The following is a 21,517-nucleotide window of genomic DNA, read 5'->3' as shown; positions in this document are numbered from 1 at the left end:
ATTTATTTTGTCTGGCCGATAAAAGAGTAAGCTTAAATACTCTTTCATGAACTCTTGTCATGTTTATGAAATAGTTCTTTTGTTCAAAAACATCATGTAGAAATACACCTCAAAATTCAACTTGTCAACATAGCCTGTAAATGGAATGTTCCATAGTTATTCAGTCAGGACATATGTCAGCAACTACACTGCACAATGACCACAATACATTGCAAAAACAAGGCTATAGGATAAGACTGCTTAATGTGATGGATGAAGGCAACGTAAAGGTTCATTCATCCATCTATCTATCTATCTAAACATTCATCTACCCATACATCTCTCCACATATAGATCTATACATACATTCATCCATGGATCTATACCAATGTGATTAAAATCAGAAGTAGAGCACGGTGACGTCTACTTAGCGTACGTGGTATTCTCTTGCTGTAGTGAGAGGCAACAGCAAGAGAATACCGCGTACGCATAAGTAGACGTCGCCGTACTCTACATCTGATTTTAATCAGATTGGGATCTATACATGCGTAGATCTATATATAGATCTATCAACATAGCTCTATATATACATAAATCTTTACATACATACATGCATGCATGCATGCATGCATACCATATATAGACAGACAAAGACATATTTTGTACGGATGTCCCTGCTCATACAAATAATTCTTTAGGCTATAGACAAACTTAGCAAACAGGAGCTAAATGATCGCTGACATTGGATATCAACGGTTTATAATTAACCTGACACATTTTTGATTGAACTGGCACCTCTGACTTTATTACTAAAGGAGAATACCAAAAATAGATTTCTCTAATAATACTGGAATATTAGCAATATCGCCATAGAGACCACTGTCAAACATTAGTCTGCACTTATTTTCTGATTTATATGTCATGAATTTTACATATTTAGAAAGGCTTTGACAAGAAGGTAAATAAGAATAATTGTCCATGAAAGCTTTGCTTTTTACAATATTCTTGAGTTTTTCTGAGTCAGCTTCACGTACCTTTGCTTGGAAAATGACAGTCTGTCTTTGATCTAATTCCAGTACGCAAGTCTTGTTCAATTAACAATCACTGCCTCAAGCCATTCACTTTACAAACTTTGTGGAAGGGTTCTTTGCGTTTATTCATTACCAATCTCTTTGTACTGTCAAGTGCTTACTATCTCATTCATACTCTTAAGTGCTTAATCTCATCTGTACTGTAAAGTGCTGATATTGAGAAAGATGCAATATTGTCATCATATTACACATCTGCATGGTGTCTTTCAGATGAAGGTGGCAAGATGTACATAATTAATTGTTAGCGGCACAAATGAACTTTTAAAGAAAGCCCATAAACAGAAAGTAAACTACAGTTTCATTGCAAAGAGGGTGTGTTTACTTTGCAAGGGTGCATTGCATTGTCAATGAGCCATTCAGCTTAATGGAATATTGCCTACGCTCACATAGATCAATGAGTTTTTCAATTACAGATTCCACAAAACAATAGACATTCATGAGTGTCTGCATTTGACAGGTTTAACTCTATTTGAAAGTTAAAGGCATCATAAGATCAGGGGTGTAATCACAACAAATTTTGTCTATTACTATTGAGTCTTATTTATTGTTGAATGAACAGCTTGATATTTGCAGGCACTCTCTGATGTTTCTTTTGCATCACTTTCTGCTTTTCTCTTCTGACTTGTTTGTTCAACCTCTCTAGCTATAGTTGCTCTGGCAACACGCAATATTTCAGTTGCACCATCATTCTGAAGCTTCTTTGCAAGTTCAATTCCAAGAACCTCTGCAGCCTGTAATGCATCCTGGGATACACTATCAGCCACGATGCATGAATATTGTTTGGACATTGTTGATTCCTGTAGCCGTAAGAAGAATATGACAAGTTTAATTATACTGATTTTTAGCTCCAACAGGCAATATGAGTGTATAGGATCAATTGGCACAGGCTGGCTTGATGTCAGTAATACTCTTGTTAGAATGCAAACTAACAACCCCAACATTAACATTTCCTGTGTTGGTATGTAGTTGGGTAAAGAGGTAATCTGTTCAAATGAACATGACACAGTTGAAAACATAAAATGTAGTATATGAGGCAAATCCCGGAAACTCTTGAAATTTCAGGAATCATGGGCTTGATTGCTTTAATACATATGTACATGCTACAAAAGTTGGTTTTGGTGATCACATTACTTTTGCATGTGATTTGGTGAGATACTTAAAGGGACATTAGCTGTAACTGTTGACTAATTTTTCACTACTCTGTTTCAATGTATCAACTACAGAATTTTACTATAATCCAATCATCATGACCAATGCCTGGTGTCTTGCTTGCAAACACAGCCTGTATATGTGAAATGACCATTGTTATTGTTGATAAATGTATTCTCATCCAGACCTGAATACAAAATTTAAACAATAACAATGCAGATTATACGCATATAAGGTATATTTATGACCTAATATTAGGAATTTCTCCATGGTTCGGGATTCACACCAGAAACTGCAGATGATACACAGAAACAAACAAAATAAAAACATAGGGCCAAAGTCCCTGAAGCTACTATAGACATGGATACAAACTTAAGTATTTCCTGACTGTATGAAATTATCTCACTAAGGTCATCCTAGGGACTTGTAAACCAAATATTAAAGCTGTCTGACTAGCGGTTTTGAAAAAACAAGTGACTCAACAGTTGACAGAGCTCTGCTGTGTTATGTAGAGAAGAACTTTTTGTGGCACATTGACACATGTATTATCAGTATTTTCATTTTAACTTTCAAATTAACATTGTAAGTAAGTTCTGTTGAATAAGTTGAGACTGTACGTACTCAGAGAAAGTACACTGAAGAGACAAATGTTTGAAACTTAAGAAGTTCAAGGTCATCAAAAGCATTATAAGGAATCATGTAACACTTTCATTGCACTGTTTACACAGATTGCATGATTGCTATAAATAGCACATGAGGAATCTTACAGCCCAGCTTTACCATAAAAACCCTATCACTTTGACCACTCTTTTAATTGACAACTCTATTTTTTTCCTCAAAAAGTAATTTTATTTTATCCTTACCAAGTCAACCATAAATGGAAATTAGAACTTTCTCTATCTCCATTTATTTGACCACCCTATCATGACAAACTATTATAAGCAATTTCTTTTAGATAACATACAGGACACAATAAATGACGGTTCAGAATATGTCAAAGTTGGGATTCAGCAAAGTTGCCTTTACATGTTTTAATCCTCCAAGATGGTAAGCCACTTCACTGTGAACTGTCAAAAAAAGTTGAACTTTCTGATAATTCTACACTAAAATTATTTTGGCTTTGATGATTTCCTAATTAATTCAATTATTTAAAATCATATTAATTATTTTTTTCTGGGTGAATTGATAGGGTTTATACAGTACAAGAATCACATACAGTGTAAGTCAAATTTTGACCAAAAATGACAAAAAAATTCCTTAAAAATACACATTTGCATATTTCATCACAATTTGAACAAATCTAAGTTGGGTTATCCCTAGGGACCTGTACACCAAATAACAAAGCTGTCTGACTAGCGGTTATGAAGTAAAGATTTTTTGCCAAAAACGCCTTTTTTGGCATTAATTTGCCTATTTTCAACAATATCAAAAATTTTTTAAAAAAAGTTTCTCAAAATATTTTTAATCTACACAACAAATATCAAATCAGTAAGTACTGCGGTTCTCAAGATATTTGAGTGGACGGACGCCTCACAAACGGACATACATACATACATACATACATACATACATACATACATACATACATACAGACTGACGCCGGACGGATACCCATCCCAATAGCTTCTATAGACTATAGTCTATAGTAGCTAAAAATGACCAAAGTTACAGCTAATGGATCTTTCACAAATATTAAAAATTTTTTCAAATACAAGAATCTTTCATCAATGTTTTAAAAACCAATTTTCTTAAACCCCCCCGTGGAATTTATTGTACTGACACTTGTATTTTACAAGATGCAAGGAGGATAGATATAGCCTTGATTGTGCATGGCTTAGAGTGATCCATAAATGTTTCCACTGAATTAAGCAGTACAATAGAATATAGGTGTTAAACTATGCACATACTAAATTTAGCGATTGAGCTTTTATAAAACATGACTTTGACTAAGATAAGAAGTTTTGTGCTGTTGAAAGCAAGACTGCAATCATCACACATTATAAAGCTTTTGTACTAGTTAAGGAGTGATTTTGCTATGAATCAGGCAATACCAGTTTAGGATTTCCTTGTCAATCTAAAGTTTGAGGATCATGCATATTTACTTGTCTAACTTGCCACAAGACCTGCCATAATTTATTTATTAAAACTGACTGATGAAATCAGATTTCTTTAACATACCTTTTTCTTTGTATCTTGATGATTTGGAATTGTTGTTGACATTGAACTCTTGATACATTCTGATCCATCGAGACTCAATGCAGCTCCTGTTAATGTCAACTGAACATCAAATTTTATTGGCGTGGTACACTGCATGAGACACTGGCAGTGATGATCATCAAAAACAACAATGAACAGATAAATATGCACACCATCATTATTATTGGGTTTGGAAAAAATTCGTAAAAGCAAATTATGTTGACTAAGTTTCCCAGCCAATCTTCTACTTGTACAATGGAGTCTGGCTACCATTTACCTCCATGCACTGACAAAAACTTTTGCAGTACTTTGTTTGACCATGGTCCAGACCATGATTTGACAATCTTTATTCCCTTCTCAGCTGTGTTGGTGTACTTATTTACTGTTTTTTCATATCAGTTGCCATTTTGAGCCTTGTTCTTTCTCTGGCGAGGATACTATAAAGTATTTGTAACTGCCCATTTCCCTCGATCCACTGCTACTGTCCATTCACAATGTTGACATGTTTGGGTGTCTCAAAACTACCCTAACACAAACCTCACCAGTATCTGACTATATGACCCCGGAATTTGAAACATTTTTGTGCATTGCTCATTTTTGCCCTGGTCAAAGTCCATTGCTATCACGTGATAGCTCCATGCCAACGTACTTTGCTGTCAATCAAAGGCAGACAAAGGGCCAGGATAGTTTTTGAAAGATAAGACATGGCTATGACAAGTATTTCTCCAAGATTCATGATCTTAACTGATACTTATTGTTTAAAATTAATAAAGATATTCATGAATCTTTGATCATTACATTATTTTTCAAAATTTTTCATTTTCTGTTGAAATTTACAAATGCTACAAGGGCAAGTGAGAGCACAGCTTGTGGAGTGTACACCAACCATTAACTATAAAATATAGCATCAGGGACACTGTGCTCACGTTTGAGCAGCTATAGTGTTGGGCTGTCATTGGTTTCTAATAAACCGGTTGTTAAAACCATGACGACTAAAGTGGCAGTGTTAACAATGCTGCCACACTTACATACCAATGGTATACACAAAACTGCCTAAGTTATTTAACAAGGATGGCAGTGTCATAGCTAAATCATGAAAAGTCCAACACACACCTATCATTTAGCCTGTAGCAAAGATATGCATATGTATTTTAGGACCTTGCCAATCAAATTTCAAAGAATTAAACAAAGAATTCGTAAAAGACAATGACAAACAATTCTTTAAAAGTACAATATCATGATGAAAAATAACCAAGAGCATGCAAAACCAAATTGAACAGCAATCTGAGCAAGTTAAAAAAAAATTTAGATATCTGCATCCACATGGTAACTCAGAGCCTGACCCAACTGGATGGGAGGGGTTTATACATATGCTGATACTGAGAGAAGTACATTGTTATCTAAATAACATTTTAGGTTGTTAGACATACTTCTAAATGCCATATATTTCACATTCAATTGATGACTTACTTTATCATCTGTAATCACACTATGGATTGCTACGGGGGCACTGCATCCTCCTTCAAGTTGTCGTAGAAAAGACCTTTCACAAACACATCTTAGTACAGTTTCTTTGTCATGTAGTTTTGATAACAGTGAGATAATTTGAAGGTCATCATCTCTAACCTCAACAGCTAATGCACCTTGACTGACAGCATACATACAAATTGAAGGATCCAAGACCTGAAGACAAAAAACAGAACGAAAAAATAACGAAAATAGTCAGCGTTTAGCCATTTAAAATAATCACAACTATTGAATTTGGCTGCATAGGAAAGTGATCTGGGGTTTCTTTCATAACTGGTTGAATCATTGCAAGAAAGTAGCACCTTCCATATCTTAATGAACCCCAAGAAGAAAGAATTCAGGGGCAGGTGTAACCGATCAAAAACTATCCTTTGCTTTAAATCTCTCCTGATTTCAACCGCACTCAATCGTCGTACGACACGGAGAGGGGCCGCCATTTTGTTTGTTTACACTGAGAGTTGCTGTGTCAACAGGTGTGGCACGCGTGGCAACGCTGTCATGCCATACACTTGCTACCTGTTTGGAGGTAGACCATGCCATGCAAATGGCAGAATGTTTGCTGGAGCTTGTCTAAAACAAGCGACCTAACAGCCGATATAGCTCCGCTGTGTTTATGTAGAGAATAACTATTTTTGACACATGTTGATGAAGAAGGTGGAAATCTTCGATAGCTTATTTCAGTGGCCAGAAAAAAAGTGGCTAAAATAGCTGCAAAAATACACAATTGAAGATTCATTGTAATTTGAATATATTACATCGGATCATCCATAAGAAACATGCCAACCAAAGCTATCTGACGAGTAGTTTTTGTGAGAATAAAATTTTCTGACCAAAAATGGCAAATAATTGCCCCCCAAAATAAAAATTGCAGATTTCATCATAATTTCAAAATATCAAATTTAGTTCATCTGTAGGAACCTGTATACCAAATTTCAAAGCTATCAGATGAGTAGTTTTGGAAATACACATTTTTTGACCAAAAATGGCAAAAAATGGCCCCAAAAATACAAAATTACAGATTTCATCAGAAACTCAATATATTACTAAGTTCATCTGTAGAAACCTGTGTATCAAATTTCAAAGGTATCAGACCAGTACTTTTTGAGAAATACATTTTTTGACCGAAAATGGCACAAATTGCCCAAAAATTATAAAATTGCAGATTTCATCATAATTTCAATAAATATCATTTAGTTTACCTGTATACCAAGTTGCAAAGCTATCAGATGAGTAGTTTTGGAAATACACATTTTTTGACCAAAAATGGCAAAAATTACCCCAAAAATACAAAATTATAGATATCATCAGAAATTCAACATATATTACTTAGTTCATCTATAGAAACCTGTATACCAAATTTCAAAGCTATCAGGCCAATACATTTTGAGAAATACATTTTTTGACCAAAAATGGCAAAAATTGCTTTAAAAATGCAAATTTGCATATTTCTGCACAATTTGAACAAATCTGAAATAGATCATCCCCAGGGACATATGTATCAAATATCAAGCTATCTGACTGGTCGTTTTGAAGAAGAAGATTTTTAAAATTTTTTTTACCAAAAACGACAAAAATTGCCTTAAAAATACAAATATGCAAATTTCACCACGATTTGAAAAAATCTGACTGAAGTCACCCTAAGTAAACTGCATATCAAATTTCAAAGGAATCGGACAAGCGGTTTCAGAGAAGATTTTTTTACCAAAAACAGCAAAAAATGCCCCAAAAATACAAATATGCAAATTTCACCACGATTTGAACAAACTTAAGTGAGATCACCCCAAGTGAACTGCATATATAATTTCAAAGCAATCGGACTTGTGGTTTCAGAGGAGAAGGCAATTGTTGACGGACGCCGACGGACGCCAACGGAAAATCACATTACGGGAAAGCTCCATTAACTTAGGAATACTTCCCTAGAGGATCAATTTCACAGACCTGCCTTTCCTACAATGGCACTACAATGGCACCAGCTGGATTAGATAAACATAACAATGGAACATTCACACCTTGGGGATTAAAAGTCTTCTGTTTGTCACCCGAGTTAGTCAGGCAAGGACTCGGGTTTCAGGTACCATGCAAGTTAATGCAGTCTTCCCAAAATGAACCTATTTGATAAGCTCCGCGTCGCTGACAGCGGAGCTAAAACTACAAGAACTTAAACAGAAAACAACATGGAAAAACACTGCATGACTCAACATGTAATTTCCGTATTTAGCAACCCAAAATATCAATGTTCTTCAAATCCCTTCAAATTTTTACGTTGGTGACATGGCTTCACAGGCGGAGAACTGCAGCCATTTTGATTGTTTACGTTGTTTACCAGCAAAGTGCACATGTAGTTCGGGAATACTCCAAAACCAACGACGTTTATTGTGCACATCTTGATGTTTAACGTAAAATATCACTGCTGATATTTTACGTTGAACATCACTTGGATGAGGTGATGAGGTGATGTGGCATGGGTATATGATAACTTGATGGTAACTTGATGTTTTGTAGTATGCTATTATGTGTCGTTTTTGAAATGGAATTTGACTTGCATCATATATAAATACACATTTTACACAACCAACAAAGCCTTACATCATATGCCAAGGTTTCAATCTATGGCAGTTGCTCTGATGTCCTTCTTGTTACTCAAGTAAAACTACAGTACATTATGTTTCTTTACTCCTCTGTCACAAACAACTCCCCAATACATTGCTCTTAGTCTGCTTACATTGGTTGTCCATAAATAACGGGACACTTCACTAGTATGTTATACCAGCTTTACCTGCATGTAAGCTTATACAATTTGATCTACTCTTGTATACTTTTGGTTTTTTCTCTATTTTGTCATTGCATAGAATAACATCTAACTGTCATTGCATAGAATACCATCTCACTGTCATTCCATAGGATACCATCTCACTGTCACTGCATAGAATAACATCTCACTGTCATTGCATAGAATAACATCACAATGTCATTGCATATAACACCATCTCACTGTCATATTGCATGGAATACCATCTCACTGTCATTGCATAGAATAACATCTAACTGTCATTGCATAGAATAACATCTCACTGTCATTGCATAGAATAACATCTCACTGTCATTGCATAGAATAACATCACACTGTCATTGCATAGAATACCATCTCACTGTCATTGCATAGAATACCATCTCACTGTCATTGCATAGAATAACATCTAACTGTCATTGCATAAAATACCATCTCACTGTCATTGCATAGAATACCATCTCACTGTCATTGCATAGAATAACATCACCCTGTCATTGCATAGAATACCATCTCACTGTCATATTGCATGGAATACCATCTCACTGTCATTGCATAGAATAACATCTAACTGTCATTGCATAAAATACCATCTCACTGTCATTGCATAGAATAACATCACACTGCCATTGCATAGAATACCATCTCACTGTCATTGCATAGAATAACATCTCACTGTCATTGCATAGAATAACATCTCACTGTCATATTGCACGGAATACCATCTCACTGTCATTGCATGTAACACCATCTCACTGTCATATTACATAGAATACCATCTCACTGTCATTGCATAGAATAACATCTCACTGTCATTGCATAGAATACCATCTCACTGTCATTGCATAGAATATCTCACTGTCACTGCATATAATATCATCTCACTGTCATTGCATAGAATACCATCTCACTGTCATTGCATAGAATAACATCTAACTGTCATTGCATAGAATACCATCTCACTGTCATTGCATAGAATAACATCTCACTGTCATTGCATAGAATAACATCTAACTGTCATTGCATAAAATACCATCTCACTGTCATTGCATAGAATACCATCTCACTGTCATTGCATAGAATAACATCACACTGCCATTGCATAGAATACCATCTCACTGTCATTGAATAGAATAACATCTCACTGTCATTGCATAGAATAACATCACACTGTCATTGCATAGAATACCATCTCACTGTCATTGCATAGAATACCATCTCACTGTCATTGCATAGAATCACTGTCATTGCATAGAATACCATCTCACTGTCATTGCCAGGGAAAGACACTTATTTTTTTATCCACTTGCCCTTCGGGCAAGTTGGGGGTTCGGTTCACTTGCCCGAATTGAAAAACCACTTGCCCAGTTTAATTTACGTGTTTGAAAAAAGCTCAAACACTGGTTTTTTCATTTCACGCACTTTATTTTGAAAATTATCATGTTATCATGAGATAATGTCAGACATTCTCAAAGGGTTCTCCTCACACTTCTAAGAGTGCTGGATGGCTCATTTATATTAAATTAATTATTAAAGCCCCACTAGCTGTATCATTTAGCATTTTTTATGTGATTTTACTTCTGAACTAAAACAAGTTTTTGGGAATGTGCTCTTTGGGGGGTTGGAATACAAGTATTGTTTACTGCCCAGTGAGACTGCATGTGCAATTTCGAACAAGAAAAATAATAAATGTGTGCCCAAACGTTAAATGGCACCCATGCAAATATAGCAAAAACAGTGTACACCGTGCATTTATGCATTTGAATATTCACGGAAACAACAGAGTAGTCCAATGTAATGCATAGTGTTTAATGTTTTCAACTGGGACAAAAATGCTTTGTTTTCTTTGTAGTATGGTGGGAAATCAAAATAATGGTTAAAATGTAAATTTACTTGTCCAATTTTTCACTATGTTTTGTAAAGCTGTAAAAGACTATATCCTGTAAATGGGTAGAATTTAAAGAAAACCAGAGAAAATAGGAAGCCTTTTTTAGGTCAACAAATTTCAAGATTTACAGCTAGTGGGGCTTTCATATTCATAGAAAAAATTCTAACAGTTCATATGTTTGCATGTTTACTTTCTTGCCAGGGCTTAATGTACAAATAATAACAGCCATTTTAATTGTACCTTCAAGGTATTTTTGCAGTTAAAAGTTTTAACTTATCTATACAGAAAGAATAAAATCTGCAGCTATAAAGGAATGTTTTTAAGCTTCTGAAAAATAATGTACTTCTTTGTCATGTTTTTACTGCGCTTATATCATACACAAGCCCTATGAAGTTTGGATTACCATTGCACTATACCAGTATCCTATGTTTTTCTAATAACCTAGGTGGTCTTTTTAGTGCTCATGCGCAGACTAAATAGAATTTAAACCAACAACCTAAGGCGTCGGTGGTTTTCAATGTGCAAGCTGAATTTCTCGATGTCAAACTCGCTCCAATTGCTTCTTGACAGTCATTTTAGAATGGGAAAATTCACAAACAGAGAGATCGGTCGCCACGGACAAGTAACTTTTGGCTTATTGACCTGAAAATTAAGTCAGTGTTCATTGAAAATTCAAAGACTGGACCCGTTGACACCAAAGCTTGCTCATGACTTTCATTGCATGCGGTCTTGCCAGGATGCCACTCACTGTCACTCAACAAGTTAACATTGAAGAGTACGTTTTAGTAAAAGTCCCTTTTTTGTGGTGATTTTTCACCACTGGACTTTATTTTTACATCATTATAAACGTTCATACAAAGCACAAAAACCGCTGTGTGTTTCTTTTTTTACCGTATCGATATATTGTGAGACACCGTAACCTCACAGTCAATGCAATGAACTTTGGTGAACGTACGCTCCACCAGCTGAACAGCTTTCTCATATGCAAAATCAGCGTACGGTAACTGGTGGTATTGTTTGAACTGCATTTTATTGAAAGAGATTACATGATTCTTTTCAACAACTCTTCATGCAATTTTATGAAAAATATTATGGAAATGTTCACAATGACATATTATGATTATTTTTTGTTGTTTATAGTCCGTGTTCCGTCACCAGAAAATCGCTCTCGTGAATTCAATTTCTAGGTATTATTTTTTTCACTTGTCCCGTCGGGCAAGTGGCATCGGAGGTTCACTTGCCCGAACGCGACTTTCACTTGCCCCGGGCAATCGGACAACCCTTAGTGTCTTTCCCTGATTGCATAGAATAACATCACACTGTCATTGCATAGAATACCATCTCACTGTCATATTGCATGAATACCATCTCACTGTCATTGCATAGAACACCATCTCACTGTCATATTGCATAGAATACCATCTCACTGTCATTGCATAGAATAACATCTCACTGTCATTGCATAGAATACCATCTTACTGTCACTGCATAGAATATCTCACTCTCACTGCATATCATCTCACTGTCATTGCATAGAATACCATCTCACTGTCATTGCATAGAATACCATCTCACTGTCATTGCATAGAATACTATCTCACTGTCACTGCATAGAATAACATCTCACTGTCACTGCATAGAATAATATCTCACTGTAATTGCAGAGAATAACATCTCACTGTCACTGCATGGAATGACACTCAATTGTCATTGCTTGGAATGACATAAAATAATTGAAAAGTAGAATGATTATGCTATTACAGGTAATCAAGCTAAGAATAAAAACAACAGTTATACAGAATCTGAAAAAAGAATAGTGAATGACTTGGTAATATACTTTGAAACTCCCCAACGTCATGAAAGAAACAATCACTTTGCCACTGTACTTACAAAACTAATTCTTTCTTTCCATCCCATTCGCTCTAATCCAGCTTTAGCTAGAATTAAAGCACTGTATACATTATCTTCATCAAGTTTTCGTAGTCTTGTATTTAGATTACCACGCTGTATTCCATGGTTAAAGAAATAAATGCAACACTGTCGTAACTTCTTTGTATAGCTGTCAGTGTCACTATACAGTGTTTCTGCTAAGGACTGTAAACAGTAAATGTTACTGGGGTTCCCCTGTCATTCTATCAGGGTTCCCTTGGTATACCAATGTAATCGGTTTAGGGGACAGCAGCCATGTTTCCAGGGTTCCCAAATCATTTACCAACATTCCCCAACCTTAGCAAAAACACTGGACTTATATTCTACAGTGGGGGCAACACTGAAAAGAAGTGAGGAATGTTTGTAAGTTTGCATTGGATGCTGAGCACAGAATTCAATAATGCTGAAACAGCTATGGGAAGTAGTTATCTCTGGAAAATATTTCTTTGTTTGAAAGATAAACCTTGATAAAAAATATCAATGAGCAGGAATGGCTTGAATGATGTTGAAGAAAGGGAATAAGTAGAAATATATTTTTTTTTTTTTTTTTTTTGACAAATGGCAAGGTTGCGCATTTCTTTACATTCTGGATATGAACAGCTACAATGTAGGTTGATTGCGTTGACTTGGATCAAGCAATTATGTGACACAAACATACTAGATATGTAGAATTTTAATGACATGAATAGCAGTATTCATGAGCTATAGACAGTTGAAATATACATTTAGAAAGGACAATTGAGATCTATGTTTGAAAGTATGCAAAACATACAAAAGCACTGCCATTTTGATCCTAAATTATCTTGATTAAATTGTCAGTGTGTAATTGCTAACTGAAACAACTGCACTAAGCATTAACCTTAAGGATACAACATCTTTAAATTTAAGGTGAGGATATTTCCTTCGAAGCTGAGCTATTCTTCGTAGCGAACTAGTACCAATGACACTGAAACATAAACCAGAGCGGATATATTATCATGAATGATCTACCTAAATCAGTAAATCAGCCTTCATAGCCTGTTATCATCATATAGCACTGGTCTCTCCTAGTGTGAAAAGCAAAACCATTGCAGAGAGAGGTTATCCTGGCATGTTAATTATGATGCATTTTTGCATTTTATAGAGGAATTGGTTCAAAACTTGAAAAGGAAAGAATATAGGTAGCGACTTAAAATAATGATGAGAGACAGTAATGGATATAAAGTGAGAGAGTTGCAGGTAAAGAACTGCACACAAATACCAGAATACAGTCAACTGAATGAGGTTGTACTTGAGTTCATATGTCAGGGACTTTGACAGAACAGTCATTTCACCATCTTTGTTAAATTTCCAGTGCACAGATACAGACTGACCTGTCCTGTGGAAGGTCTTCCAACCTTTTCCCAGCATGCTTTGCATGCAGAACAACTGCATCATGGGGGTCATCTCTCCTAAATGAAATGCAAATACAAATGGTATACTACAACAGAATAGCAATCACACTATACTGAAAAGCAATGTTTTTTCCCTGTAGTTTTCATACCTTGTAGATACTGACTGTCATAGCAAGTTAATGGTAATGAATTGTAATGAATGATTACATTTGAGAAAATCTAGCCATGTATAACAAGTGATTGAATAAGCGTAAAATTTGCTAGAGTACAGACCTAATCAGTAATTTCAAATGATTGCCTTTTTCAGTTAGAACATGTTTCAGAAAAAGTTGTTGAATAATAATCACTTTAATCACTTTATTGCATAACAACACACTTAAGAAAGTGCCGTATAGCAAGAACAAAACTAAACATTGCATAAACATTGTTGTCTGTGTCTTTACCTGCAGCTGCTGGGGGTAACATACCGTAGTGTGTGTAATATATTTCATGAGAGACAGCGTATCATCTGAAGTTAAAATGTAAACTTATCTCTTTCATTTACAATATCAAATATTGGATAATACAACTTCATTGCAGAAAAGAGAACTTCTCTACCACTATTATCTTTTTGACATTTCATTAAACAGTGAAATTCATCCTCGACGGAAGACTTACAAAACTTACAAAATCTGGATTCAGACGGAATTCTTGGTTTTGACCTTCTGCCCAACTCAATTTGTAAACAGTGATCAGAAATACGAAGTTTTGTGACCAATTTTCTACAGCTTAAGTTCTTGATATCCAGTAAGTAATTTTCTAAACCAAACTTAGTTTTAAATTCTCTGTCATTCTGAGCTTATATTATTTCCCTTCCCAAGAGTCTTATTATCATTGGGTAAATCACTATACCAAGAAACTTGATAATGCTTGCGCAAGTTATTCTGGACAATTTTAATAGTGGCATTAATGTTACAAACAGCTGACCAAATATTACTCTCGCTATAAGTATCTAGTATGTTTTGAATGAACTCAAACCACTTTGAATGATATCTTGCAGAAAGATACGCTGAACGTAACAGAATGTCATCACTGATAACTAAACTATGCTAATATTTTAACATGCGTTTGACTATGACAATTTTGATAGGATACATGTATCTACCAAGTTCACCTATAATATCTGCCTGGGGAGCATATTGTTTAGAAACTCCCAGTAAATATCTGTAAAAAGAAAAGCTAACAGCATTTAAGGAATTACTCTTATCATTAACTTCATTCCCCAAATTTCACAACCATAGGTCAGAATAGGGACAAACAAATGATCAAAAAGAATAATAATGATTATAAATGAAATCCTTAGTATCTATGGAATAACGTACTTGCAGACAGCAGCAATCACCATTCCTTTGGGTAGAGTTGATGGTAGATCTTTCAGTGAATGTACGACCATATCAACTCTTCCATCTTCCAGAGCCAATTCCAATTCCTTTGTGAATAGATTCTTCTCACCTATCTTAGATAATGCTTTGTCTAAAATTTTATCACCAGTGGTTGACATGGACACTGAAACACAGTTATAAATGGTTACAGCTTGACATTGAAAACAATTTTTGTATTCAGTATGGTAACATCAAAGAAGGAATGTTTGTTTCTAACCCTTGCAAACATCAATATGGAGTAGCCATGACAGCATTTCTTAAATGTTTGCTTGCAAAAGGTCGCATTTGAAAAAATAACAGGGTCCTGTGAATGGCTGAAAATGTTAATAGCTGTAAGATGTTCGGTATGCCCTGTACAATTACAATTCAACACAGTTAACTTGTTGTTGGCACTTTGTTACATGTCAGCATTACACCTACATGTGAACACCTCTTTTTAATACATTGTTGTATTGGAAGCTTAATCTTGTGAGCTGTGGAGAAAATAAATTTGCATTATAAATCCAATCATCACTGGATCCTTTTAGTGAAAGAGCTAGGATTACAAACAAACCTATCATATTTTTGAGCATAACAGAACAAATTTAAGAAGTCATGATTGATCAGATTTGTTACAGGATGGGAAGGCAGATGAATGGTAAATACTTGATCTCCAGATGAATGTAGCTATGTAAATTTGTGTCTTGTTATGAATCTATAAACAATATGATTTATGATGACAGATGCTCATCTCCCATTGTCAGTCTCTCGATCTAATAGATTTGTTTTCAGTTAAAAAAATGCATTCTGGGTATTACATAGGAATGATTTACAACACCTATTTAACGAAATGTAGAAGCCCTGATTCTTGTTTCAGTCAAGTGTTCATCTTTGATCACAAATAGTGTCAATTGTTCACTATCTATTTGTTCAACAGTATTCACACAAGTGTCTCACTGACTCAAAACATTTGTATTATTTTTTTTTGAAGTACAGAACTAATCTTTTCATCAAACTATATTTGTAAAGATTATGTGCTGTATTGTCCAGACTATCCGCCAAATCACAGTTAGTTCAGAATACTACAGCTTAAAATAACATTGAGCACATGTAACTATCTCACAATCTTTCCAAAGTCCAGATTGTCTGCACAATCCTCTAGTTTGTGTTAGGACTGACTCAAAGCAAACTTTTGCTGAGACATTTCAAAGAAAATCACAACTAAACTACTTCATTCATTCATTGTGAGTGATCTTCCTTGGTATGCTTTTAGGCCCACCCTGTCTGTCGGATGCAGTATTTTTATAAAGTTTACTGTAGAAATGCTAAAATACACTGAAAAATAGAAAACTCTTCCCTGCCATAGAGACCTAATTGGAACTTTGCTATGCCCAATGACTGATTTATAATTTTGTTGTTAAAATCAAAACTACTTAAAATCATTCTACTACTGTTAGTAGTATAGTAAGCTGCCTCATCAAGCCTACAGTCAAATTACATTTCTCTTGCTTGCAATATTACACTCCAGATCACCTACTGGGGTGGGGTGGGGGTTACATATATATATGGCCTACTAGAATTGCAGTCAACATATAAAGTATCAAAAACAATAAAGTATTAAACCCCACACATGCATAACAGTAACTGATACATGAAATTCATCAAAGTATTTGGCAACAATATGTATATCATTAAGTGTCATTGTTCCTGTTGTAAATCATTGGTAATATGCACAGAATAAAATGATTGAAAAGACTACAATACGACATCAAACTGTAATTTCCATAGAAGAATGAAACAGCTTACTGTGAAAGAAGCAGTACACTTACCTATGTCAAATTTTGTATTAGGATGAAGGTCTTGCAAAATGGCAACAACTTTGTTGGTTTGAATCAATGCCAACTGAAAGATAGATTGGTGAAATTGAAGTACATTGCATTAATAGATGGAAGCTCAATCCAGGATATTACAGCAACATCTGGAAAACTATGAAAACTTTCAATTTATGGCAGCACAACTTGTATTACGTTTACTTGAAAACAAATTATCAGAAGAATGAGGTTTAAAGTATGAAACATCAATGTCTATCAATGTGGATATTTGCAATGAGAACTTTGAACAGAAGGAGAATCTTTTTAGCTACAAAAAATTTTGAAATATTAACAACTGAGGTCTAATGTGGTTGAAGTGAAGTACCATTAAAATTGTTACACTTTTCCCCCTCCTTGTTAAAAATAGGTCTCCCTCCCCTATGGCAACTCTATTAATAGGTAAACCTTTCCGGTAGAGATAACTTTATGCTCTGTGACCTTTCCATGCATAAATTATTGTGACTTTTCCAAGTATAAATTATTGTGACCTTTCCATGCATAAATTATTCTGTGACCTTTCCATGCATAAATCATTTGTTGAACATCCTGTCACTCATAAAGACTGCTAATAGTAAAATAGTGTCATAAATCTCGGACAGAGGCCAAGGCAATTATGTAAGACACGGCCTACCCACACCAGGTCTTACCTCCTGCCATAGTCTTTCAGGGCTCAAAATTAACTTTTTTCCCTGGTAGTCCCATTGGGCTACCATTTTCTGAAGTTGGTAGCCCAGTGACAAGGTCTGGTAGCCCATGCATGAATGAGGAAGGGTTTTTTGTAAAGGATATTTTTATTTATATTTAGACAATGAACGGTTTATTTTGCATGACTCTATCCAGTAAGTGAATTTTCTAGTCATTTGACATCAATACCTACAGATCATAGCCTTGGGAGTATAGCAAGTGCAGTAGACAACGGTGACGTCTCAAAGTTTGACGACCTATTCACATATGATACGCAGAGCTTATATGCAAATTTTGATGTTTGCAATGACAACGACTCTTCACTCAGCATGTGTAAACATAACATGGCTAAAATAGATTGGCTATGAATTTCAGGATGACAACTTGATACAGTCATGTTCCTAATACTTTCGTGGCAATTTTGACTATATTTCCCCAGCATATCATGGGATGATCTCGTACACTTCGGAAAGCGTAATTTGTGGATGGCCCGACAGCTTTTTCTTTGCAGTTTGAATAATTTTGTGTTTAATTGTGATTGATAAATTGTGATTAAGTAACTATGAAAATGAATTTCATTGGCCATCATTTCCCGAGCCTGTTATCCAAGTACATCAGTTCAGATATAAATGATATTTTATTGAAAGTTTGTCGCAACAAATTCGACATGTCCTTTCTGTGTCTAGCTGGGTTGACTGTATGAGCGTCGGTCATCTCACGGCGATCAACATCATGTCGCCAATTAAGTAATTTCATGTCCCAGGCTTTGGAAGTCCGTGTGGGCTACCATTTCATTCGTTTTGGTAGCCCTAGGGAAAAGTTGGTAGTCTGTGGACGCGGGACTACCGCTAATTTTGAGCCCTGTCTTTTCATTTTGAATGACAACTTTTACAGTTTTATAAGCTGCTAGCTGTAGCATTTTAAGTTAATGTCAGTCCTGCTATCTCAGACCAAATGTTTTCCCGCAGGACCGAGAGTTTTGCCATGTAGATCATCCTTGCAACCAACAAAAGTATATACTGGATTATTTTGTTGGCCCTCTTTTCTCTACAACCATTTTGTTTCAAAATATGTGGGTTTTCCCAAATACACTAATTAGTGCAGAAAATCATCAATTATGAGGAACATTTGTCCTGATCATATTGTGAACTGTCATTGATAGCCAGGCAATGTTTCTTGAAAATCATATGCAATCGGCTCATTTATGACACGGCTTTCATCATTTCAACCCAGATTTCAGAAATGTAAGCTTTTGTCACTTTGTTGCATATGATTCACTTGGTTGCACTTTCAGCTAGAAAATGACCTAAAATCAAACTTCAGATCATTGCAGTCTTCTTGACAGAAGGAAATTCAGGCTGTTGATCAATAATGGTTATTTAATCTACACCAATATCTTATCACAGACATATTGAGCTTAATTTTACAAGGGGATCGGCCTAGCTCAGATCTAATGCCCTCAAAAGGGGTGCGTTTACTTACTCCTACAATAAACCTTAGATATGATATACAAATACTTTCAAGGCAGTTATCCACACTTGTAATTTTGTAGAATTGGGACAATCGAACAATCAAAAAGTTTTAAACACAGCTTTAGATTCAGCATATTTTCACACAATTGCAATCTAGTACGAAACTGACACTTACACATTAACTCAGCTGGACTTACACCTGTTGTACTGTGAGGTGTAGTTCTGTATCTAAACAGAAATTTACCAATTCTACATTTTAGAGACAAAGACGCATCTCCTGCTAAGACTTGTTTAGTGAAGGCTTCCTTTACCAGCCTCACTGCTCTTTCAGCAGCGCCGTTAGATGCCGGGTGATATGGAGCTACTTTAACATGCTGAATGCCATTCTTTTTCATAAACAATCCAAATTCATCAGATGTGAATTGTGGACCATTGTCTGAAACTAACTGCTCAGGTAGACCATGTTCTGCAAAGATTAATCTCAGCTCATCAATAGTATGATCACTCCTGGCGCTTTAAGATTTTTTGATTGTTTTATAGCAACCAATAACTCCCTGTGTTTGATTGGCATATAGATCATTTAGTTCGTTTGAAATAACATTGTCATTGACAGTTGTTGATGAATTGTAAAGTGACTTAAAAATATTTTACCCAGACCTTATAATCTACAGATGCCCCTGATTTGGAACGAAGATTCTTCAAAATATTCCAATACTCAGTTGAGTCATTATTTGTTGATTCTAACCTGTCTATTAAAGATCTGCTATACTGTTTTTTAGTAAATTTCAGAAGTTTTTTATATATTTTTCTCAAACTGAAATAATTGCATCTTGAATAATGATCATTGGGATTCTTATGAAAAGCTTTCATAGCAATCTTTAGTTCTTTGCGTAAATTATTACAATCTAGGTTAAACCACTGATTTCTTTTCTTCTATTTTCCAGGATTGCTGTACTTAATTTTTAGACTTTCTCTGGCTTCTTTAGAAAAAAGTGTAGTTAAGGTGATAGCTGCTGAGTTCATATCAACAAAACCTTCATCATATTTCAAAAAACTTGTCAAACATATTTTTAAAATCTTGATTACTCATCACACTATTGAAAGCATCAGCACTACTATTTAAATTTTACCAAACATATTTTGGCGGAGGCTGGTTTGGAGACCGAGAGTCATGAACCACTCTGTAATTTTACCAATAGCGCTGATCGCAAATGACGTCATGTTTTCTCTCACTAATATGCATAATAAAGTAAATATATGTCCGCATTTTCCGCATAAACGAGGAAAAATAAAACCTGCTAGTGTTATAATGGTAACTAAAAGTCACACTTATTCGTATGAATTTATGGCTCAGACAACAAGCTGCAACAACAGACGGTCATGTCATGCAACAACAAAATGTGTCCGAACTTCAGGCAGCGTTGTCCGAAAGTCGCGCGTGTGCAGCTATATTTAGTAACAAACCTGATATCGCGATCAACGCTGATACAACTCAATGAAGTTCTCATGGCACAATACAATCATGCACTTTAAAGTATTGCAAATTCTTATACATCTAAGTAACGCGGAACTTTAGCTGCAAAATTGTAGCGCTACGGTTGGGCGCGGCGGTCGGTGATTTTTGGATTTTGCGACTTCGCTCACCGTACCAGTAGCGAAGTCGCAAAAACCACGGTCCCTCTGGGTCCCTCCACAAAAATCACCGACCCCCTCACCGTAGCGCTACAATTTTGCAGCTTGCGGAACAACTTGAGTTGCAGCAACAATCGATCTGCCGATTGACACGTAAGACTAACCTGACTTTTGCGCGACCCAACTCGCACGACTTTGTCGTCACTCATTTTCACTGGATGTTGAAGTCATAAACACAGACGTGTGATTTTCTTTTGCTGAACCTTCGATGTTCGCAACAGCTGCGTTACAAGACTCTACACCGCGAAACGTCTATCATTTGATCCACGTGAGTTTTCATGACCTTTGACACCTGTAGAAGTCAGCATTAGAAGTGAAACGGAAGTGAGAGCGCCGCCATGCCACTGTTTGGAGTGTGGCACGCAACATGCACCACATCCACGTTTACATTGAATCGAGAAAGTGAAACTTGAAAGAATAAGGGGTGGACCATTTGATATCCGGGGGGGGGGGGGCTTGGAAGATTTGGGGGAAAAAA

The 21,517-nt window shown here is 35.6% G+C and overlaps 1 protein-coding gene across 1 annotated transcript; it reads right to left on the bottom strand.

Moving 5' to 3' along the window:
• Window positions 1-1,096: 1,096 nt before the first annotated feature.
• Window positions 1,097-21,354, bottom strand: LOC139126481 (porphobilinogen deaminase-like). Its single transcript, XM_070692538.1, has 9 exons — window positions 21,144-21,354; window positions 17,150-17,222; window positions 15,282-15,465; window positions 13,900-13,977; window positions 13,418-13,493; window positions 12,509-12,622; window positions 5,886-6,098; window positions 4,398-4,496; window positions 1,097-1,867 (listed from the first exon to the last, which is right to left on the bottom strand). The coding sequence occupies exons 1-9, from the start codon at window positions 21,186-21,188 to the stop codon at window positions 1,598-1,600; spliced, it is 1,152 nt and encodes a 383-aa protein (XP_070548639.1). The 5' UTR covers window positions 21,189-21,354; the 3' UTR covers window positions 1,097-1,597.
• Between the last annotated feature and the right edge of the window lie 163 nt (window positions 21,355-21,517).

The sequence above is a fragment of the Ptychodera flava genome (genome assembly GCF_041260155.1).
Source record: "Ptychodera flava strain L36383 chromosome 3 unlocalized genomic scaffold, AS_Pfla_20210202 Scaffold_27__1_contigs__length_13241970_pilon, whole genome shotgun sequence".
Lineage (NCBI taxonomy): Eukaryota > Metazoa > Hemichordata > Enteropneusta > Ptychoderidae > Ptychodera > Ptychodera flava.
Note: the sequence above shows the minus strand (reverse complement) of the source record. Positions and strands in the feature narration are given on the sequence as shown.